General features: G+C 37.4%; 1 protein-coding gene across 3 annotated transcripts in view; it reads right to left on the bottom strand.

Moving 5' to 3' along the window:
• srgap1a (SLIT-ROBO Rho GTPase activating protein 1a) overlaps positions 1-25,428 on the bottom strand; it is a 126,113-nt gene that overhangs the window by 22,859 nt on the left and 77,826 nt on the right. For 2 of the 3 annotated variants that reach the window (XM_022679592.2, XM_022679590.2), the window contains exons 9-16: positions 23,058-23,255; positions 22,734-22,818; positions 20,388-20,415; positions 17,518-17,620; positions 13,033-13,093; positions 10,319-10,396; positions 8,606-8,740; positions 1,965-2,070 (exon numbers count right to left, since the gene is read on the bottom strand). In XM_022679592.2, the coding sequence (XP_022535313.2) occupies positions 1,965-2,070; positions 8,606-8,740; positions 10,319-10,396; positions 13,033-13,093; positions 17,518-17,620; positions 20,388-20,415; positions 22,734-22,818; positions 23,058-23,255 (794 nt within the window). Of the gene's footprint in view, positions 1-1,964; positions 2,071-8,605; positions 8,741-10,318; positions 10,397-13,032; positions 13,094-16,005; positions 16,040-17,517; positions 17,621-20,387; positions 20,416-22,733; positions 22,819-23,057; positions 23,256-25,428 lie in introns of all 3 variants that reach the window. The other variant, XM_022679591.2, reaches the window with a different exon arrangement.

The raw sequence follows: 25,428 nt of genomic DNA, 5'->3' as shown, positions 1-25,428 counted from the left end.
GAAAAAAGTAGTTCCCTGATGTGATAGTTAGGGGTGGGTGATATGGCATGATATTACAGGGTATAATATCGTTCATGATATTCAAAAATGTTGGCAATATTATTGCGTACGATTCAATACGGCACATCCCTATTTAACAACATTTAGATCTCTCTTCCACTTTATCATAATGGCAACCTTATACTTCTTAATTATTAATAGAAGTGAATGTAGAAGATCGTTTTCCAAGTAATTCTTTAGCATTTCAACTGGTACATTTGTTACATTCAATGTAAAGAGCAACTGCTTCTAGTTGTACATCATGTCAAAACATAAAAATAAATAAATTAAATAAATATAATAAAGATATACACTGCACACTCTGTCCACCACTCACCTCTTAATGACCATTTTACAGGTAGCACTCTGTTACATTGAGTGAAACTTCTGCAGTACACCCTGAACCAGATGAACAACACTCGCTCACTCTACTCTTTTTAAATAAATAACTGAATAAACTATACTCTTTGTGAAAGGGTAGTTGCTGCAAGCTCTGCGTATGCTTTTTATGACTGGAGAAAGCTGGCAAATTACATCAGCATTTCACAGCCAGTGCCTTGACTAAGGGTAAACAGAGACGCTGTGTGTTCAAAGGAAAGTCAGAGAAAGTGTGTGCAGTCCTCAACCTCTCTCTGCCTCACTACATTATTAAACTAAGAATTTAAATGAAATGTGAAGGTGCCAAGCAGGCTAATCTTTATAACACACCCTGTAATCTACATTTGAGAGTTAATGTGTGTTTAAAAATGATCAGGACTTGCGATTCTTTTGCACCGCACAACCTGGTTCACTGAAAGAGAGACTAATTGACTAGTTACTAGAATTAAGGTACAGGGCCATTCTTGGGACAGCAGTGATGCATGTGCTTGTTCATGTTGGTTTCTGTTGCACTGGTACAAGTCTTTCAGGAGAAGCTACAGCTATATGACAGACTTCCCTTGACAGTAGGGACAGTTCTGTCAACAATAAACTGCTGATGTCTGAATATTTTGTCCATTTATTGTAGGTTAGAGCTTAGATCATCCTGTAGATGTCATGTGTATGTCTGAATATTTTGTCCATTTATTGTAGGTTAGAGCTTAGATCATCCTGTAGATGTCATGTGTATGTGTTATATGAACAAACATCTTTTTGTCATAATCTTTTAAACGTACATTTATATAAATCCATTTTATAAAATTGTATTTACTGAATATTAGTTTATACTGTTTTATAGTTCATAAACAAGGATATACAGTCTTATTACTGCAAAATAGCACCCTTTTTATTACATGTTTATGAATTGCTTTGTTTAAAAAAAAAAAAAATAATTAGCTTAGATCAGGCCCAAAAAATCCAACCCGTGCACTTTCTGCCCAAGCCAGACCCGTCCCGCCCCATTAATTGTCATTATGAGCCAGAGCCTGAATTTAAACACTTTTTTTTTTTAGTAAGTAGAGAGTTAAAACTAAGCTTTTTAAAACATTTTTAGGCTGTTTTAATGAGCAAAATCTGTTCAGAATAATGTAAATTAACATTGCAACACTGAAGAAGCATAGACCTATTATTTAAGGAAGACGTTTTTTTAAGAACAGCTACACACAGTGCTGCAAGTCAAGTGCGGACAAGTTGAGGAGCTCACGTGTGCGTGAGCTCCAGAGCTGCGTAATTATATAATTCTAACTAGTGCAACTTCTTTTTAAATACACAGTTAAATTTGTTACTTTGCTATATTGTGATTATCACGCCATAGGTTTATATAAAATAAATATAGCATTAAAAAATGTCACAGACTATTTTCTTGAGCCCGACACGCCCCAATGAAAGTGGTGGGAAATCTCGGCCTGACCCAGCCTGAGTTGGGATCGGGCCTCGGATAGGGTTCGGGCAGAGAATCTAAGCTTTAATGTAGGTGTAGATGTGTGTATGTTCAAAGTCAGACTTACTGGTTTAGAAATGCAAACAGGTAGCGCATAACGATGAGGACAGATCTGGGAACTGACAGGAGGATCTTCCGTATGTACAGGGCTCTCTCATAGAGGTTATCTATTCCTGAGAGAGAGAGAGAGAGAAAGAGAGAGAGAAATAAGCAGTGAGAACATGTCATGTACACCACAGTCTTTGAGTTTGAGGGTTGTGAAGAAAAAAAGAGCAAGCTCAAAATCCCAGCTGAGAAGTTAAGTTTCAGGCTTCAGAAGAGTTTGAATCTGAGATCAGCCCTGACTCATAAGAGCCAACTCTGGGTTTTAGTTTCACACAGCATGGAGTGACACTTAAAAGCACAGCCTGTGGCGCATTCCTAATCTAGAAGCCTTGAATGTGGAGGTGTTACATGAGTCATCAGTACAAACATGTAAGCACATATCTGCTATATAATATTAATGCTAATGCTAATACTGGTTCATTAATTAACGCAGAATAACCAATGGGGTCAGGATGTTTCTTCAGGACAGAAACCTAAATTCTTGCACTTTTATTCCCCAAATTATTCACATGTTTACTGCACTTCTGATGACCTGCCTCTTTAAATATCATCAACTTTTCCTTTACAGATTTTTTTTTTTTTTTTACTGCAAATCAAACATAGATAATATGGACAAAAGTAATGGGACACCTCTTAATCACTGAATTCAGGCATGTCATTCAGTTTTACTGACACAGGTACAAAATCAAGCACCTTGTCATGCAGTCTGCCTTTAGAAACAATAGTGAAACAATGGATGGTTTAAAAGAGCTCACTGAACTCCAGAGTGGTACTGTAATATAATGGCAAAACTGCAAGATTGCACCATCAACTTACTGTGAGTGGTATTATAGAACCAAACCTGCTGTTAGAGCTGTTATAACATGGGGTCCAATTGCATATTAAAGCCTATGCATTTAGAATAAGATCTCAAAAAACTCATGTAGATGTAATATGTGTTATATGAACATACAATACAGTCAGTCTATTAATGCAAAACATCACTATATTTTCCTGGGATTACATAAATTGCTTTGTAAAAAAAAACAAATAAGAAAGTTTTAACAATTTATAATTATTTAATGCCTTTTTATCAAATACCCAATTAATAAAATTAGGGAACTCTGAGAGTTATAACAATATTATATGTTCATAAAAACAGGAAAACTGTGATATTATCTGAGAAAATGGACAATAAGTACAGTTAGTTCCATGCACAGCAAACTCTCAACCTCTGTCCTGTTTCAGTGACATTCAAAGATGATTATTCAGTCTTGTCCTTGTCCTAAACCATGTCAGTCAAGGCACTTAGCTGCCCTGCATATCTAATGCCACTTTTCCATCTGAACGTGCCGAATCGCTGACGGCCACAACACCGGCTATAAATAACGAGCCTGCTCGTAATCAGCGGCAGATAATCAGCCACAGATTTGTGACTGGGAATTATGCCACAGCCATTAGCAACTGGACACAACACAGTGCGATACAGCAGTATTTAACTACTTTAATCCCGCAATATTTAGTAAGTGTTAAATTCTAAAATAATCTTCTAATCATACACATGCCTGCCAGGTCAACATTGCTGCAGAGCTTTTACATAATCCTTCACCAACATGGCAATAAAAATAAGCAAACATTCCTCATCAGTGAAGGCAAAGATTAACACATAGTGCATTTACATAAAATAAATGTTATAGAATAACACCCATCACTTACTAATGCTTGGTTCAGCACATGGGGGAGAAATTATTGCTGCAATATTAAAATCACCTGACTAATACTGACATGGATTCAACAAAATCTCTGAAGATGTCATGTGGTATCTGGTATCAAGACATTAGCAGAAGGTCCGTTTATCTGATTTTGCTATTTATAGGTATATGTTTGAGTAAAATAAACATTGTTGTTTTATCCTAAAAACTATGGACAACATTTCTCCCAAATTTCAAATAAAAATATTGTAATTTAGAGCATTTATTTGCAGAAAATGACCTCAAATAATGCAAAGAAAACAAGTTCATAAAGTTATACAATTTTAAGAGTTCAGAAATTAATATTTGTTGGAATAACACTGGTTTTTAATCACAGTTTTCATGCATTGTGGCATGTTCTCCTCCACAAGCCTTACACATTGCTTTTTGGATAAATGCAAGTACTTCAGCTTGGTTTAATGGCTTGTGATCACCCATCTTCCTCTTGATCATATTCCAGAGCTTTAATTTGGCAAAATCAAAGAAACTCATCATTTTAATTGGTCTCTTATTTTCTCCCAGAGCTGTTTAGTCCAACCAATCAACACTACATAAATTTTAATTGAAGGCAAAATTTTTATTGTAATAATTCTAACAAATGTTCCAGCAGCTGTTCCAGCTCCTCTTCTATGACTTTAATAAAGATAATTAATTAACAGAGCAGGTAATACTACATAACCTTAAAATCCTTAATATACTCACTTTCATAATCCAGCTCACTACAACTCTTGAAACAAATGTCTAGAAACAAATCTCAGAAACGTATTTATTCAGTTTGTTCATTTAAAGCTCACTTCTCTCTGTTTTCTCTGCCTGTACAGCAGCCCTGTGATGTCAGGCTGACAGATTAAAGCATCTGAAGGCACAGCTATCTGTTCCAATCCTTTCTGATGGCCCTGCAAAATCACACACTGCAATTATCAGTCACAAAACCCAAGCACTGCAAAAACTTCTGTTCCCGTCACACACAGCCTGATGGAATCTGTGCTCATCCATATCTGCCTTAGCAGATCCTTTCATCCGCTGATAGCGGCTTAAAATAGCCATGTCACTGTGACAAAAAGCCGGCTGACGCTTCAGCTTTTGGGAATTTGCCACGCTACCTTATTTTGTCTTACACGAGTACCTAACTGGGCTTCCGAAGCTGCTCCTCTGTCAGCCAGGAGAAACTATAGAAAGTTACTGCTGTGATGCCATTGGTCAGATTCCAGATTCAGACATACAGACAAGCTGGATGTTCTGAAGTACACAACAGTTGATTGCTGATTGGATTGGGGTCAGGCTTGGGTTCCACCTCAACATAACTTTCTGCCTAGGGTAGATAAGGTTGGGGTAACTCTCCAACTTTAGTTGATGAGGCTGGGGTAACTGTCCACCTTCAGTAGATGGGGTTGTGGTAACTTTTTGTCCCCTGGCTATGAGTTTAGTATAATCTTCCACCCTCAGTGGAAGATTATATGGGGAAACTTTACCCTCCTAGAGGGTTGGGTTGGGGCAAATTTTCACCCAGACTTTGTCGTCATGTGCACAATAAGAAACAAGCTTCTTTGTGCAATAAAATTATTTCTTTGCTCCTCTCCAAGTATGTCACATAAAGATAAAAGTAGAAAATATACAATAAAGCACGAAATAACAAAGTAACTAAATATAAATATTAAATTGGTGTTAATTAGGGTATATTAGTAGGCCAGGTCAAATATCCTTATTGACCTGAGGGCTACAGTGTGTTTCAGGGAGGGGGATGAGTGTCTGTGAGGATGGGGTGTATGGAATAGTGTTGACAGGGTTCAGGCCCAGCAGTAGGAGGAGGGGTGCTGGCGGGGGGAAGGTAAACAGCAGGGAATCCCCAATAATTCACATTGACTGACCGGTCTACACAGACACACACTCTAAACTACAGCACACATATGTTAAATTATTGATCTAGAACAAATAATTTACCTACTCTCAAGTGCTCATGATGAAGCTTTAAACAGTATTTTTAGAAAGATCTGGATGCAAAAATAAAGCTGCCTACCAAAGATGTGCCACCAAATCTGTTGTTCTGCCTCTGCTGCCAGAGGCAGTTGTTGCATACTGTTCATCACCAGACTCAAAATTAATCCTGTAATAATTCAGTTCATTTCTGAGAGCGCCAAAATAGATGATTTTTATATGTTAAAAATTCAATCAAGTTTTTGGCAAGCAAAATGTGAAGTCATTAAGTTACACAAAGCCAGCCTGATCCAATGTAATATTGGAATACTTGCTTTTCACATACATTTCCAGTGACAAGTCATATATTATAAGTATATGAAGTATATAAGTATTGTTTAGTTGTAGTTAAACAAACTTAAATGTAATAACATGAAAAAAAAACTGCATTGTATGATGAAGAATTGAACAATGCTTTGAGTTCCACACAGTGTCAGCGGCCGTGTGTATTGGTGTTTTGAATTTTTAAAAGGCGTGTCCAGGGTGGGAAGGCACAAGTTGGATCTGGAAAAATAGTTCCTCCGTGAGTTGCATTCCTCCTAATCTGAGAAAAATACAGGCAGAATTCTTTTTTTATTTTATTTTTTGTACTAAACTAAAGGTGATCTGATCTTTCGAGTCTTGTTTGGATATTTTACATATCACGTATCAATCTGAAATTCTTTGTTAGATATTAAACACTTTACAAATCTCAAAACAAAATTGGATGCTTTGCAAAAGTTACTCAACCATTTACTTGATCTGTGTGGTAAAACTTCCTACTTCACACTACAGACAATACAGACTAATCCAGTCCAAATAAGGCTTATGCCTAAATCCTAGGCTAAACCAAATCCTATGAAAATAAACACATTTACCTTTTTTTCCATGTAAACCGAACATTTCTCTTTCTCTCTTCTCATTTCACGCAAACACACACAACCTACTCTCTCCTCATGCCCAATAACGTCCCTTTCCACCACAGCCCAGTTTCCATTCCACTAAGTAATGGCCCAATCAATGAGCGCACAGTAAAGCCTCTCTGATCACGCTGATGTATAGCGATCACTATGTCCTTTTAAACCAGGGAGCCAACAATGTGCTATTGACTCCAGCACAAAGCCTGGCTGATGCTTGGATGTGTCATAGCATGGTTTGACACACTGCTGTACAGAGCCGTGTGTGTGAAGCAGCCAGAGTTGAAGGAAAGCTACAGAACGGTCACTGAAGAACTCCAGTGTACTACTGCAGTAGTGAAGAGCTAATAACTGCCTGTCTTTATCTAAAGTCAGCCTTCATTGTGAGAACGCAAGCATAGCACAAAGACGGATGACCCCCAGTGGCAATGAATGAAAGTCTTTTACACTGATTACGTATGCAGAAGTAGAAGCACACGCAATGTACATATACAGCAAACCACACACACAACACAGACTGGAGACACACTGATAACAAATATGTACGTATGTTAAACTGCCAAACATGAAGCTGCGCAGACTGACTTTTACATGTGGTTGCAGTTAAAAACGTGTCACAACACATTTTAATGATATAACGCAATGCAAACACAAGCTGCATTATAAACTTTGCTACAAGAGGTGCTACACCTCTTGTTTTGTATCACTTGCCAGCTTTTTTTTCTTCAGTAAACTTTCATGGTGCTACAATTTGCCCTCTATCACTCTCCTGAGTGTTTTAACAGCTACAAGTAATGTAAAAACAGGACCATACAAAATAGCTAAACAGCATAATAAATTATAGTAACACCAAAACATGATATAACTTATGAGCAGTGTTAATTTAGTTAATGAAAACTATGAAGAAACATTTTAGTTGACAACCTATTTTTTATGACAAAAACGAGACGAAAACAAAATGAAAAAATGAATACTTGAAAAAGAAAACTTAAAATTTATTACGTATTTTCCATGCAACAAAACTTTTTAGGCTAATATTTTAATAAACATTAACAGTACATTATCTCAAAAGTAGAACACAAATCTAAAACAGTAAAACGATAAAAATATGAAATACATTGTACAAAATGTTTTGTTCTACTAAAACTTATTCGACTAAAACTAGACTAAAATGTTTGTTTTTGTCAACTAAAACTAGACTAAACCTAATAATAACCAAAAGACAAAAATATGACTAAAGCTATTAAACATTTTAGTCAAAAGACTAATACTAAAACTACTTCAAAATCAACTGTTAAAATTAACATTGCTTATAAGGTTGGCTGTTTATGAGTCTATATTTTTTAAATATTTTAAAAACTACTTTTTGGTACTGACAATACCCATTAATACAGTCTGAAAAGTGACACCAGGTTTCTCTCGAGTTTCTGCTCATTCTTGTATTCCGCAGTCCACAAACTTTCTGCTTCATATCCAAATATAACACAGCCCTGTCACTCCCACATTCAAGGATGACAACTGAAGGTCCAAATCTGTGTGACTGGATCAGCAGGCATGATGGAAGACTGTGACACTTTGACTGTCGAGCAAAATCACCATCGCTCAATCCCAGTTCTCTATCTGATATTACTGAACCAGGCTCCCACACACTGTAGCTGAAATGTCCACCTTATTTATGGGAGAGTGGGCTGCAGTGGACAGGAACTCTTAAGGAACTTGTGTAATCTTTACCTGAGAAATTGACATCATCTCTAAAAGAGATGTGGAAACTATAATTCTACAGGCTCAGATTTCTACACAGTTTGGTCTTATTTCTGCTTAAAACACGTCTGATTTAACTCAGAAGTTAAATACTAGATTTAGATGCTGTGTTTCTGTTGAAATGAGTAGAGAAATCAGCAAACTATGCCAGGCTCCAGCTTTCAGTTCCAGAGACACATTATATGTACATTTTAATATCAATATAAACTGTCCAATAATGAAAATGAAAAGTATGCACTTACTGACGCAAGAGATGAGGTCATTGAATCTCTCCTTTGGGAAGAGGGGATTCTCCAGACCCCGGAAGTACAGTTTGAGGACCCCCGCCACTGAGTTAATGTCATGGTTGTTCTCATCATCTGTCAGAGGGTCATTGCCTGGGAGACACAACACAGTTCAGAATATTATATAGAATGGGAATATTATATAGAATAGTTTATAAAAGGAGTTTATTAATTAGGTTATAAATACTTTACAGACTATTAATAAGCAGTTGTAACACATACATGAAAAAGGACAACAGTGGCAGGTGTTTTGCCAAATAGTGATTTCAAGTTTTTTATACTGTTAAACCTCAGATCTTTCAGGATGCTTATCTTACTTTGTTTGTTTCAACAGTCAGCATTAACATATACCTGTTATTAACTTTAACAACCCAGATTAAGCATTTGTCCTATAATCATAATGTGGTGTATAATAACATTAAATAACATTAAATAACTAAACTGACTTTTGACAATATTTTATTAGATATGCTAATGCTGACTGACTGGAAAAAACAAAGTAGGATTTGCTTTATGTGTTGTTACTACTTATTAATGTTTTATAAAGTATTCACAGTCAAATTATTAACTATTATAAACTCCCTCATAGACTATATTTACATTTAAAAACACCAGTTTTACATGTTTAATCATATTATTATCATTCAGTTCCAGTTTTGTTACAGTTATATCTCTCAATATTGTTAAAAAAAATACAATGCCATCGTGTTTAAACAAATTCATTATCATAGTAATTGTTGCAAAAATAGTTAAAACCAGAAGAAAGTTTCTATTATTCTATTCGGAAAGATATGCAATAAATTATCAACAATTTAGACTGATATCGGCAACTACTGGTCATATTTATTGAGCTACACATACAGAAGTAGTGTGTAATGCATATGTCACACAACATTCCAGATGTCTCAGCATGGAGCTGGTGAGGTTACTAACAGCGTCCAGCGATGATCCACCCCATACAGCTTGAATATTTACACAGTTCCTGCTGATTTTGGAGGCGTGGCGTGTTTATAGCTCGTCAAATAGCATAAAATATATTTTCATTCAAGCTTAGGTCTGATGATGTGACTGGTCATGGCATAGCATCTCTGTCTACAAGGCAAGCTCTTGAGACAACACCAGTATGTGGATGAGCATCGTCTTGCTGGAATATCGCACTGGAAAATGCATTTAGGTCACCAGGTCTTCTGGACGTGTGATGTGTCACAACAAAATGTAGGTCTTGGCGCTTCACACCATTATTTTGTTGGTTTTCTTCACCTAAATAAAAGCAGGACTCATCACTTAAGATGACCCGAAAGCCCTCTGAGTGATCTCTTGACAGTCTGCCACCACTACCCACCAAGTTTAATTCCTGTCAGTTGACTTCTCCTGGGTGCAGCTATTTCTTTTAGTAATGAGTGTACATTTAAAAAGGAAAAGGTTTTTATTGGACTGTAAATCTTGTAAATAACATGATATTGTTAATACCAATGTGTTACAAAAAGGCTAAAAACACTGCACACTGTAAATGGAGCAGTATGGGTAAGCTTCACTTAATGTATTAACCCCGTGTGTGAGTCACGGCTGATAAGAGCCTCTACACTTACATAACAGAGTCATTATAGTGTTAGAAATGTTAGCACTCTGCGAGCCGCCAGCTCGACACTGTGACAACACTTTACCACCCACCTCTCTCAAATGAGTTCTTAATATCATTGACTTCAACTTGAGAGCCTGACACGCGGAATATGCCTTGATGCTGAAGGCCTGTGGAGGAGAGAGAGAGAGAGAGAGAGAGAGAGAGAAAGAGAGAGATAAAAATGAGAAAGAGAAGTGAAAACTCAATGCCACATGCGGTCTCGTCCAGATGTCCATTCACGCTGGCTGAAAAGACGAGCCAGCTCACAGGCAGAAGCGTGAAATGCAAACTGAAAAGGCCAGTCATCCGCTTTAGAAAAGCTCCCTTTCTCTGCTGTAAGATAATTAATGAAGGAGAGAAAGGCTGCAATCAGCTTCAACAAAAAAGTGTCCTAGGGCCTGGATTAGCTTTTAATAAGAAGCATAGTGAAGGGTCGGCACAGATTAATTAAAAACATCGGCTCCTCTGTCTCTGCAGGACGGCCACATACAGAGACATAACCTATAACAGTGCTGGACTCAACAGACAAGACTCACTTAACTCACTTATACACGACAAGACTCACTTAACTCACTTATACACGAGTGTATGTTCATTAAAAGATGGCAAGAAACTAATTTGTCTGATAGCAATAGTGACACCCTGAGTTTAGTCTAATACTGATACTGATCCTGAATGTAGTCTATGGCCATGTCTACATGTTTGTCATGTGAACTTTAGCACATACCCGTGTTTCCATGTTGGTACTTCGTCGCTGTCCAATGAAAAACAAGTATCTCTATCTCTATCTTCTATTATTTTTAGTTTACTACATAATTTGAACAGACAAACCGTCTCTTACACTGTGCCAAAATTTCTTAAAGAAACGTACCATTAGAAATAGATCAAAATGACCTAATATAAACTCTTTTTACATTGACTTCCATTGAAAGTTTAGAAGGTTTTTTTCTCTCTCCTGTAAAGTTGCTGTTTTGGAGATAGTTCTTTTTCACTTTGACAGTGACTATTTGTCTCCACCCCACCCCACCCAGATAATCCTTCCCCCTTTGTTTTAAGCTTCTTTGTTTGTTTGTTTTTAGGCTAAACTTTGAATATTGTATATACTGCTGTACGTCCCTCTGTTCCGCATGAACTTTTTTCAATTTGATTTAATAGTTTCAGACTATAGCCTATAGACTCTTTCAAGAGCAACATTAAAACAAATCTGCAATTGCAAGCTGCCACCTTTTAAACCCGCTAGCTTTTAAAGTGTAAGGGAACAGAGCAAACATTTAAAATGTTTTAGTAATGTCATAGTAAACTTTTAAATTGTTTGTAGATTGAATCTGCTTCTGAATCCTGCCATTTTTAACCACTACTAATCTTTAAAGTCTAAGGGAATATAAAATATTACAATTTAGTAGTACAGTAAATTGAAGCATGTTATATTAAACATCAAGAAAAAAAATCATGTTAGAAATATGATGAAATACTGCTTAAGGAAACAATAAATAGATAAAATCACTTATCAGAACTTTGTGAGAACTGATCTGAAAATTGTTTATACTTAATTGTTATCCTTTTGAACAAGGTCTTAACTTGCTGCACCACTTATGCTGAGCTATGCAATACAGTGCACACAGAAAGAAGAGAAATTAATGCAATAGACCAATACGAGGAACTGAGATCACAGTCTCATGATGTTCAGTCTAGTGACACAGAGGCAAGGCTACTACTGTAATTATTTAAGACTGATTTAAGCTTCTGGGTTGAAATAGCACCAAACCCACATCACAGCCTGAGCAAGTGGCCTGTGCTGTTGTGAGCATTTATGTATGTGCGTTGGTGTGTCTGCAAATCCTTACAATTTCCCTGCCAAAACATTAGTTGTTGATGGGCTTTCTATGTGTTCACTGTGTTGATATACAGAGAAAACAGTTACTTTTACTAAAATGCAGCTAAAAATGACAGGAGATGATCCTTATGGCCATTGAACAGATTCAGTTTTACAGCTTTACACTTTTACAGCAGCAAAGGTGCAACATTTGTAGTAGTACAGGGTACATGGATATCTATGAATCAAAATAAACTAAAATGAGCAAAATATTGAGTCATTTGTTGGTCATTGGACATCTATTTAAACAGTATACTTTGTACATGTATAACGCAAGAGCAAGATAAACATTACATCAGTGAAAACACCACTTTACATTTCCTGAGGCTTTAGATTGCTATCTTAAGAACCATGCTAAAATAACAAAAACATACTAAAAACATGTTAATATCACAAAAAAAAACGTTCCTTTATATCATTTGCTTTATCAGCATTTGAAAATGTCAGCTGCTACTGGAAATCAAATTGATACCACCTCTAATCTCCCTTCTGTGACAAAATGGCTCTCAAACGTATGATGGTCTTTCTATAGACTGACTGCGGCTTTGATGGGGACATAATGTCCATCATTATAGACTGGTTTTGACTTGGTCTGGGATTCAACAAACTGAAAAGCTGAGACACACCCAAACAGTAATATGCAGACAATGGCTGGCCCTGTGCCTGGAGCGAGGCTGGAGAGATCGCTCCAGGCCAGAGAAAGGACAGGTGGCAGTTAGCTTAAAGCTCTTAAGAAAAGAGACGCCATAACAGAGGCGCTGCGCAGTAAACTTCCCCTCCGAGCTATTCTGAGACTGGAACAACACCAGCCCACAGCCTGCCCTGTGTCATTATGTGCATTGTAATAACCTGAAAATGACAAAATAATCATAGAACTGGAAGCTGGCTTACCGTAAAGATTGATGAAACGAATAGAGCTCTCGACCACTCGTGGAATTGCTTGTCCAGAGTCCTTTAAAAGAGCAGAGAGACTGTAAAGTGTCTGCATGGATGTTCTTTTTTTAAACTCTAAAGCACAAATTAGCACTTTTCACCCACTTAACTCTTAGAATCAGTAATTCTAGATCATGTTACCAAAAAACATGTAATTCTGGTATTGACAATTGCTAATGTGTAAATTGTGCATTTCAAATACTTATTTAATATCATATTTGTGTTTGTAATTAGAAGAGTACATTCAGTAGCCAACTACATAAAGTTTGGGACAATAGCATTTTTGCTAATTGCTTGCCTCTGCCTTCCAGTTTTAAATTTCTACTCAAACAACTCACATTTTAGTAGAATGCACATTCTCTGATTCTAATATATTTTTATACATTTTAGTTTTACCATGTAGAAATCTGAGGAATTATTCTATTCAATACAAATTAAAATTTATTTAAATAGCGCTCAAGTCGACCCAGACAGCCCAAACTAATTACAGAGCATTATAACATTTGTGGATGTTGAACTGACAATAAATATTCAGATGTAAGAGATATATTTGGAATGTGGGACAGTGTAAGGACCAGCTTATGTCTTTTTTTTTTGTTGATGCTGAAGCTGAACATCAATAGGATGCTTTAAAGTAGTGCTCTGTAGCTGATAAAGTGTAAAGACAGACGGATATTGTTTATAATGGGTTTGTCTAGGTTGGTTGTTGCTGCTTGTTGGCATTGCATTTTGATAGAACACTGTTTCAGTTCATTTTGAGTTTCATTGAAGTCATTACATAGCGGTTTGCTATGTTACAGGGGAGTAAAATGGACTGATATTTACAGAAATGTGCTCGGATTGCTGTTATTGTGAGATACTGGCACTCGTGGCATTTTTAGAATTACCTGTTTAAAATAGAAAAAGTATCATAAACAATAGAATAGAGCCTAGTAAATGTTAGTTCCTACAGTCATATGCTGTATATATTAACTTTATGCTCTCTGACACAAATAGTTTTCTTACAGTTGAACTCCACGTTTTTGGAACCAGTACACGTCAATAGTTTATTATAAGTCCTTTATTTTAACATGCCTCTTTACCAGTGGGAGGTGTTGTGAGATACTTTATATTTACAAATATTTGCAGGCACCCATTGCTGGCACAGATATGCAAATGCACACATAACCACCTTGTCTATTCTACGAAAGAAGTCTTGCCTATAGAATAGCAAAATCTGGAGCAGATAAACATGAACCTATTGGCTTCATTCCCAATGCCAGGGTGTGGGCAAGAGGAGCAATAAGCCTCCAGCATTGAGCTGTGGAGTCTCTGGAATGCTGGTGCTTTGAACAGTACTTTTTAATGGGATGAGATGAGGAGTTGATGATGAGGTGGGGTGGGATGGTGAACGTCTAACATTTTGAACTCACTAATGCTTCTGTTGTATTATGCAATCAAATCCTCACAGTAATGCTTCAAAAGGTGTCCCAACACTTTTTTTTTTTTATTAATTTACCACTCTTAAAATGCCTCTCAGCCAGAGAAATAAATGTGGTATAATGTGGTATAGTGTGCATTTTAACTCAATGGAGACTTTTTGAATAAAAATATAAAACTGGAGAGTATTCTGTCCCAAATATTTAAAAAAAATGTAAATTCTAATTGATCATATTTTAATAATGTCATGTTTTTTTGTTAATGAGGTATGTCATTCATTATGCAATATGATTATATTACAAATACATAGCAAAACTATAAAAATATAAATAGACCTCTTATGGTTAAACCCTAAAGCATGCTGGGTGTTCTGAGTGTTAATATATGATAGAAGACTCCATGAAGCTTCATGAGGCATTACAGAACGAGGAAGGGTAATGCTATCCACTGCAGAATTAAGTTTTAACTCTAATGTGTTTATTATAATGTAGAACGAGCGGACATTTCTAATTCTACACCTCATTGTGCACGGTAATAGCCTGGGCTAAACAAATCAAAGCTAAGCTAATATATTTTTGTGTGTGTTCTTCACAAGCCAGCACAACACTACTGCCTGCTTGGAGTGCGCACTGCGAGCTGTGGGAATCCTGCGATCGGATTGCCTCTTGGCTGAAGCCGCGGCTGTTTGTTCTGGGTTTGGCTGCCTTCTCTTTTACATGCTTTTAATAATGCTGTGATCTGCTTTTAACCCAGGGAATGCGCGCAGTCTGCCCAGCTCGTGCAGCAGTGCCAGGGACAGGCCTGTGACCGAATTTACCAGCTAGTCTTTGACAAATCCAGAGAATCCAGAGCATAATTCTGACCTGAATCTGTCAGAATATCAAGAGGTCTGCTGCTGATTTATAAATACTAGCTACAGGCTAAATTTATCCTGATTTATACAACACCTGAACTAGATCAGTCCCAATTTAGTTTAATGTCACGCTTAGGTACTCATTTGGACCCATTGAGCAGCTTTTTTTGAAGAGATTTTACATTAAAAGGCAGTAAAAAAACATCCACGCCTCACAATTTTGTGATCTTATGCTCATATGGTTTTAATTTGCTAGCTATATTTACAGTCATCACCCCAAATAATGCTCACAGGGATTCATTAACAGTGCTTACATAACTACAAATTGTTATGAATAATCATAGTTACATTTATATAAGCATAAATAACATCTACCTCACACAAGCTGTTAGATCTTCAGAAGTGTGGAAGTATAAAGATTAGTATAAACCTCAGGCTACACTGATGCTACTGCTTATATACAGTAGTAATTAAAGCAGCGTGTTTGAAAGGGATGCCTGGTCTGTAAAACCTATGGGAGTCTTCTTTCATTATTAAACCAAATACACATGCAGGACACATTAATGGACAGGGCAGGGCAACAGGATGCTGGTTTAGAGAGATGGTTGAGACAGACAGACAGGCGGCGTGAGCCAATCCAAGCACAACAGAGTCTGTACCTGATGTCTGGTGTGTGAGTTCCGCCGTCCACGACTATGAGCAAAGACAGAGAGAACAGGAGGACGAGAGGAACAGAGGGGAAAAGGGTGACAGAAAGAAGCAAAAAGAAATTTAAAAAAATCCCAGTTAATAGGACCCAGCACTACAAGCCACCAACAGTAGCCTACAAAGCTGTTATCAGTCTGCTAAAGGCACCAGCAGAGTCGACTTTACATAGAGAAAACGTGGGGTGTGTTGGTGTTTTTTTTTTTCTCCCTCTATTTATATATAAAAAACACACTTACTTTTCAACACTCTTACAAACACATACAGCTCTGGAAAAAAAAAAAAAAGAGACTACTTAAAACTGATGAGTTTCTTTGATTTTACCAAATTGAAAACCTCTGCAATATAATCAAGAGGAGGATGGATGCTCATAAGCCATTAAACCAAGCTGAACTGCTTGAATTTTTGCACAAAGAGTGGCATAAAGATATCCAAAAGCAGTGTGTAAGACTGGTGGAGGAGAACATGCTAAGATGCATGAAAACTGTGAATAAAAACCAGGGTTATTCCACCAAATATTGATTTCTGATTTTTGTTTACTTTATGAATATGCATTATTTGAGGTCTAAAATTTCTCACTTTCTGCAAATAAATGCTCTAAATGACAATATTTTTATTTGGAATTTGGGAGAAATGTTGTCCGTAGTTTATAGAATAAAACAACAATGTTTATTTTACTCAAACATAAACCTATAAATAACAAAACCTGAGAAACTGATTCAAAAACTGAAGTGGTCTCTACATTTTTTGTACACAACATAATGTCATAACTGATATAAACTGAGATTAATAGTGGATATTTTATTTTATATCAGAATAAATTAATTGCTTCATATACAGCTGCACCCAGAAGCCTTGCCAGACTGTCATGGAGTGCCTCAGAATGGCAGCAGCTCATCTTTACTGTGAAACTAAGTTACGCATTGGAAACTTCTAAAACTCCATGCTGAGATGTTTGGCATGTTGCATTACATAATACTTTCCTGTGTAGCTCAACAAATATCACCAAGAGTTACTCATATCAGACTTTTTTTTAAGCACTGCAATTCAACAAATATAACAATTACTATTATTATAATTAATATTGGTAAATCTTATTATATATTATTAAGATATATGTTATATATAATATTAACATATTTCTCTACTGCTTTCTATATAAAATTGTATCCATTTAAAGTCAGATTCAACAATTTACAGTTAACCATATATAATAATATTACATTAAATTAAATCATAGCACCTCAAAAATAGCATCAGACACAACCTTATCACAGCAGTAAGAACCTTACAACACTCACACAACCCCACGTTTCTCCTGTATTTGAAGACTCTGTGTGCGCAGACTGAATGGACAGACCATAATGATCTCCGGGAAAGGTTGAGGTTAAAGCGGGTTGCTGGAAATCATTATGACACAGACAACAGTCGGCACATGGTTTGTCTTGACTGCTCCACTTTAGTACCTTTATAAAAGCCTCCAAATTGCCATTAAACAGTTTAACGCTAAAAAACGAGCGAGGTCTGGGCCTCCGAGTGCTGTAAGGTTTAGGAGGAAGATTTGGAGGCCTGTGAGATGGAGAAAAGTTCACATATCCACACACTGAAAACACAGTACTGCATTTATGAAGAAAGACATTAAATAAACATTCAGAATTTTACATAGTCACAGATGAGACTTACTGTAACTTTATATAGTCAATACAGCACGAATGCACCCGTTAGACCCAACAACTCCTCACGGGCATAACACTACAGCTATATAGTGTGTAAATAATGTGCGGACTCGCCCTTTAAGGCTCAGTGCAAAAGCACTCCTGCAGGGCTGGACACAGCCCAGCTCAGTGAACTGCACACACCGATCTCCTGTCCACACACCTCACTTCCACCACACATCAAAGGCCATGAAAATATCAGGCCTGCTGGGACCAGCGAGAGCCAACGTGTGTGTGACAAAGCAGCCTCAGGCATGGGAGTTAGGAGAGAGGGGGCTGGGCTGTACACGCATGTGGCCTTCAGTGCAGGATTAAAATCAATCAGTGAAAAAATACATACTGTACAAGTAATGGTAACCTGTCAGCTGCAGTTATCACTGTACAAATCAGCACACACTTGCCCCAAACTGTGTGGAACTATTATGTAATTTTAGTAGGCATGGTTACAAGTAGGCCGATCACGATAATCAACATTTTTTGGATGATATCTTGTTTTTTTTATTTGTAAATAAGAATATGAACCTGTAGGATTCTGAATCAAAATAATCAGGTGGTAAAAAGGTTTGTAATATTTATCTAAGCATTTTACCACACCATAGTAACATACATTCTATTTATTCCCCAAAAAGCAGTCAGTAAGCACCTAAATGCATTTTTTATTATTGTTGGTTGTCTGTATAAACCTTTCTTCTACATCTACTGTTAATATTTTCCAGCATAGTGATTAGATTTTCTAATACATTATCTTTATTTTGCTTTCTAGGATTTAACTGAAAGAGGCTACAGCTACCAGAACATCTCGGACACTTATAAAAGATGACACAAGGACAACACAAGTATTCATCAGCAGAAACTATTTTTCTAGTGTGAATAACATCCAGCCAGCCGCTTCAGAAACACTTCACTGTGTCACCTTCACCATCTAAAACAACACGGCAGCACTCTCCATCGCAGCAGGAAAGAGAGCGTTTTCATCTGCTTACAAAGTGTGTCCTGAAGGCTTTCGCTATTTCTGAACAGAGTCAACTTTTAAGTGCTCTTGTGTTGCCAACAGGACTGAGAGATGGAACCCTGGGGATCAGAATATTCCTCCTGCTAGTCACACTGGGCCCAGGCTGAATTTAGATACAGTGTCCAAAACGTTGCATTTTCTGAACTTTCAGGTTAAAATTAATAGGTTTTAGAGAAAAGCTGAAAATTATTTTCCATCAAGTCTTAAGTATCAAAGCAAATGAAAACATTGCTTCAATATATAAATTGTTACTTGTTACTTGAGGTGCAACTCAAATACAAAGTAAGTCTTCATGAAGAATGATGCAGCACTTTATTTAACTGCTTTATTTCATTAGGAACATTACGTTGAAGCCATGCTTCAAGGACTTCCTCAAATGTACAAGACACGGCACTAAACTATTCTAAATACTCTTTATAAAATAAGAACGGGCGTGGCCTACTAATGGGGTGGATCCAATCACCTCCTCTACCATATCTAGTAGACTGAACATAAAACTTGAAAAAATAAATGCAACCTTAAAGAGTCAACCCTTAAATGTTTTTGTTTCTCTTTTAAAGTGGCAGTCTGTATTATTTTGATTCTAAGCTGAATGCAGAAGCATTTCTAAGTGAAGAAGGGATAAAATATTGTGTTCAATGGTACCAGTGTGCTGGAAAGACCAACCCTGTTAAGCCTAATGTATTCATTTAAAAAAACTGGGGTTTACGTACTTATGTCACATGTACAGCCTCTAAAAGAGGATCCGGCACAGTTTTACTGAACGTGAGCGGCTGGTGGAGCAGTGGAGATTTCAGAAGGAGATACTCAGATCGCAGTAGCTCATTCATTCTCACCAGGGAGGGCCCTAAATCCCAAAACTTACGGACATCAGCTTTAAATTGAAATCAGTAGTATTCCTGAGAGGGCAGGATGCAAAAAGTTTCTTATTATCCATGCATCCATGTGCTTCTGCTACGATCCAGGGTCTGCAAAGCCAGGGTCTGGAAGGTTTGACAGCTTATGCTTGTAACCTGAGCAACTGTGGTGCTGCTAGTGCTGCTGATACAAGAGCTACTGCGAACATGGAGCCTTTGCTAAAATTGTCAGATTCATCCACTCTGAAGGGAGACGGCAGCACACTGAATGTTTTCTGCATGCTGTGTGCAATTTCTCATTCACTGTTACTTTAATTTAGTATTTTTCAAACAAATCTTTGGAAGGTTGAACGTATAAGCAGACTGTTTGTGTAGTGTCTTGTACATCTGATGAAGTGGTAAAATATCAAGTTTTTAAATTAAATTTAAAAATCTCATTTGTGGTATAGACTGAAAGCTGCACTATTCTTTATGAAGATTTACATCAATTCTTAAAAAGGTTTTCATGACAGTATTGCACACAATATTGTGCCCCCCTATACTGTAAAAGAAACACATCAAGCATATTCAACAATAAAAGTCACAATACACTTTAAATGAAGAAAAGAAAAAAAGTCAATAATGGTAATAAAATCCTCAAAAAAAAAAAAACTTATTTATTTCTACAGCATAACCTTACACAATCTTTGACCTTTAGTCACTTCTAAGAATAACTGGCCTTAAAATGCTGAATACAGAGAGAATGAGTTTACCTTGTGGTCATGTACTCTGCTCGGTGACCTAGACAAAGACAAGAAAGAGAGAGAGCGAGAGAGTGCGAGAGAGAGAGAGAGAGAGAGAGAGAAAGACAGAGAGAGAAAGAGAGAGAGAGAGAAAGTTAGAGAGAGAAAGAGAGAGAGAGAGAAAGCGTCAGTGTACTGCCTCAGCCCAATGCACACCCAGTAAGGCATATGTGGACAGCCATCTGGCTCCAATCTGGCCACACATTCATTCACACCTTACTGAGTTTAAAGTTGAAGCTTGTTTTAAACTTCAAACTTTGCCCAGACTTCCAACTTTCAGCCCCTCTAAAGCCTTTTAGCCGTCGATTCTAAAGCAGCTATCTCCTGACAGGCCTGGCGTGACTCAGGCAGTCAGTCAGCTGTAGGGCCGTACCCCAGAGCCTGACTGACAGCTGAGAAGGCAGACAGGCCGGGGCTGGACAGTAGGGCCGGAACATGCCTTCTCTACTGACAGCCCACCCATGCAGCTCACACCAGCGCAGGCCCGGACAGCGGCGGCACAGTGTTTACACTAGATCTGTGATGCGCTCCAGGGCAGCTTGGCCTGCAGTACAGCTCTGGACCTGCCAGTGCTGGAGGTCTGTTAGCCAAAAGGGGGGTGTTTGAGAGGATAAACACCTTGTTTTTGTTTAGCTTTAGTTCAACTTTATTATATTGTTAATACAACATTATTCCTGGACATTATGGAAATTTCTATTGGCCTGCTTGTTAAGACATTTTGTTATAATATAAAGGAGATGCCACATTCAAATTATGTCAAAATTTACAATAGAGCTTTTTATAAAGGGTTTATAAATGTTAACATTAAGTTGTAAATACTTTTAAAACATTAATAAGCACTTGCAACACAAATAACAGTGACAATGACTGATATATACCCCTTTCTCTTCCCTCCCCTCTCTGTTCTCTCTCTCTATCTTTCTCACATGTGCTGAGACGCCTGGCCGGCCGGACTTCCTGGATGTGTCCGTCTGTGGTTCCAGGTTTCAGGAATCAGCCCTGTCCTTCTACTCATCAGAATTATTTCACAACCCTTCTAACTTCTGCTTTTTTTTCTCTTCCTTTCCTTTCTGTTTTCTCTATCTATCTCTTTTACATGTCTGGAGATGCCCTGTTCCTGATGTTCCCAGCCTGGCTCTCCACTGCCCGCTGTGTTGTTCTCCGGCTCTGCAACCCTGCACTGATTACCATTAACACACTCAGTATCTGTTTCTGTATTAGCCATAGCTCTATAGTTTGTGCCCATCACATTCTTATATTCATAAATTAGTACCTGTTATATTAGCCATAGTTCACATTAATTCTCTGTACTGTTTTTGTTCTGTTATTTGTTTGTTGTTTGTTTGTACTGAGCGGGTCAACCCGAGTAGGATGGGTTCCTCGGACTGAGTCTTGGTTCCTTCCAAGGTTTCTTCCTCTTAAAGGGAGTTTTTCCTTGCCACTGTGTCACCATAAAATTGGCATCTCTGTGGTGCTGCTCATAAGAGGCGTGGACCTGTTTTTCCTGTAAAGCGGCTTTGTGACAACCTTTGTTGTAAAAAGCGCTATAGAAATAAAATTGAATTGAAATTGAATTGAATATATCTAATAAAATAGTATAGAAAGTCAGTTTAAGATTCTTAGGGTAAGCATCTAGTAAAATCTGAGGTTTAACAGTAAAAATGAATGTGGAATCACAATTCTGTATTCAGCGGGCCACTGTTTCCCTTCTTATTTATGTTATAACTTCTTATTTATGGTTTATAACCTATTTGTAACATTAATACATGTCTTTATAAACTACTTATAAACCCCTTATAAAGGAGACTTGTTTTAAAGGAGACTTGAATTATTATTAATTTCACTAGAATAAAAAAAAAAACTTAATTTATTGTTTAGTAATACACTTATCATAAAAAAGGTACACCCAGAAGGATTCAGCAGACATGAAAAACCTTGGGGGTGTCATGCCAGACTGTTAAGGGGTGACTCAGAATGGCAGCAGATGATCCACTGCGCATTTCCAACAGGACAACACTTGTCCACATCCTAATGCCTTCTCAAGAGCTTGCCTTGAAGACACCCTTACTATGCCATGGTCTTATTCACAACTGAAATTGTTTGTTCTTTCCAAATGCAATTGGGTTTTGACATTTCCTTTAAGGTGTAAATATTTGTGCAAATTTCTTTGACAATTAATGCATTTCCATCATTATTATTAAACAATAAATGTGTGAATATACTTTAATGTGCAAGCTAAAAAGGTCATAATTTATTGAGTAATTAAGACTGTGTAAAATCCATAATCTGCATAGATTTGTATTGTGAGATGATTACCTTCTCCCAGGGCTCGCTTCAGCAGGTCATGCTTGGCCTGAAGCTTGGCAATGAGATTACTGCCTTCCAGAAATTCACGGAATTTCTGCAAAAACACCAGCAAACATTCAGCATGACATCAGAATAAAGACTCCAGCTGGCTATCAGAGACATTAGCCTGCAAGGCTGCAGGGTAATGACAGGCAAAAAAAAAAAGACATAGCCCAGTTTTTTTTTTTATTCCTAGTGTTTTACCATCCATTAAGGATGACATTCTAAACACAGTATCAAAACACCATATCATAAACATGGAGTAATATCAGCACTGGGAGAACGGGTCTTTACCATGAAGTAGAACTGCTCAGTCTCCTGCTGGTTGGCACGTCTCTTGGCAATGCTGGGTTTGCTGAGGTAAGTCTCGGACACTGTGGACTTGACTGACTCTGTGGAGCGGCTGTGGTGGAAACACTCTGAGACATCATAGTCCTCAATGGTCACCATGTCCTGGATGGTGGTCAGAGTGGCCTCTGAGGTTTTCTTGATCTATAAGGAAACAGGAATATTCAGCTGAGTAACAATACATAACACAGAAGAACTAACAATAAAAAATTGCAACAAACTCACATGACTGGATATAAAAAGAGCATTTTAGAGCAGCAGAGTCTCATAGACGCAAAGATTGGCAGTGTGATTTAGAGTAAAAAAAATTGGAACAATTTCAGAAAATGTTGCTCAGGCTGATTGTCAATAATGGATGCTGGTTATCTTCGGACCCTCAAGCAGTACTGCATTAAAAACAGGCATTTGTAGATTGCATGGTAAAACATGAGCCTGTTTTGTAATTTCCCATACAATTTATACATCTATTTTAATATACTGTTATTTACATTTTACACAAAATCCCATTTTTTTTTTAATTATGGTTGAATTATTTCAATAAACCAGAATTACTCAGTTGCCGTCCCACTGTGCCAATGTGGTTCAAGAGAAAATGGAAACAAACAAACAAAAAAGAAACCTCCAGATAGTCTATGTCAGGGGTCTCAAAGTACCGGCCCGACGCGGTTTCATACGGCCCCTCACGGGTTAACAAAATAAGCATACATCTGGCCCGCAATTCAATTTAATTATTTATGCTTTATTATGTTCGTTTTCATATTTTATCTTAACTTGTATTTTGGTGTGTGTGTGTGCGTGTGTGGTTTTTGTTTTTTTTGCTTACGCTGCGTTGCCTGCTTTAATAGTCTTCAGTAGCCTTCAACAATTTAACCTTGCTGCCGTGGTGTCTCCACTAAACTCCGTAGTTATAAACATCCTGAGGTTAGCAGCGCGCTAACTGACCTGTTTATAATGTAATCCGAGCAGTGACTCCGTGACGGCTGCTCTAAACGGCTGCTGTTAGCTGCTTGGGCTGAAAGATGAACTGTAGAGAGCTGTATTATCCGGTTAGTGGGGTTATTTTATTTCATACACAGAAGAACTTACATTTTAAAAACGCTCCAGACTGGCTCAGCTGAGCCCTGTAGCCCGTGGCTGCTGCAGCTCCGACTAGTGGTTGGATGAGGAACTGCTAAATCTGAGAAAATGCTAAATCTGTCACATGTTCTTAACAGCTCACAATTTTTGATTTTATATTTATTAAGCCTTATTTCAGTATCAAACGTTTTGATCAAAGTTAATATAACTTGTATTTTATGTCATTTCTATTCACTTGACTAGTTTGGTTCTTGATTGATGGAGTTTTTGGATTTCATAACATGACAAATTAAAAGGATTTATGTTAATAGAGCAACAAGCAAACATTTTTTCCATGCAACTGTAATATTTGATTGAATAAATAATATATTGAGAGTTATTTAACATTAAGGAGTAATCACATTCATTTTATATTACATCTGGTTACATTTTCTTATATTTGTAAGTTACATCTGGCCCTCAGAGGACAGCCAATATGCCAGTGTGGCCCTCGGCCAAAATGAGTTTGACACCCCTGGTCTATGTGGTGTCAAACCCACTATATCCCTACAAGACAGTAGCAGGAAATGTAGGCGGCAGAGAGGAACATGGTCCATTCTCACACTGAGAATATGCAGAGAACCTGCTCTCCTCTCAGACCATTCCTACCTGCCATGTTCACTGTGACAAATGCATCAGACCTTGAACACGACACCAGACCAAAGCAATCAATCTGCAGCACTTGAAGAGCGGAGAGGAGGAAGCCTGGAAGGGATGTTTTTCATTCAGGCTTTTAGAATACATTTCCATAGCCTCTTCTCTGCCAGCCACACAGCATTTCCATAAGCTTATAAACGTCAAGGGCTGTTTCTGAGCATCCCATCAAAGAGAGCTGGCACGAGGCCTCTGACACTCTCTCTATTCTCACTTTTACTACTTATAACAAAGTCATACTGATCCTGTAGTGCACTGGCAATAATAATAATATCAGTATCGACTTGTCTACAATGTCAAATAATATTAATAATAAAGCATCCTTCTCAAAGGCCACTTTACAACAGCAAAATGTTCTGTATACATGGATTAGAAGTAGACACTCTGAAAACATGCTGATGTAGTGTTTAGTTTAAAAAAACACTTCTGACAAGAAATCAAGAGGAGTCTGAATAAAGGACCAGCAAGAGAAAAAGTGACCATATAATAGGACTCTCTGAAGCAGCTAGAAGGTTATAAACCCTGCAGCATTAAGCTGTGGAGCAGT

The sequence above is a fragment of the Astyanax mexicanus genome, chromosome 9 (assembly GCF_023375975.1).
Source record: "Astyanax mexicanus isolate ESR-SI-001 chromosome 9, AstMex3_surface, whole genome shotgun sequence".
In the NCBI taxonomy this organism is placed as follows: Eukaryota; Metazoa; Chordata; class Actinopteri; order Characiformes; family Acestrorhamphidae; genus Astyanax; species Astyanax mexicanus.
The sequence above is the reverse complement of the archived record's forward strand: the minus strand, read 5'-3'. Positions and strand labels throughout refer to the sequence as shown.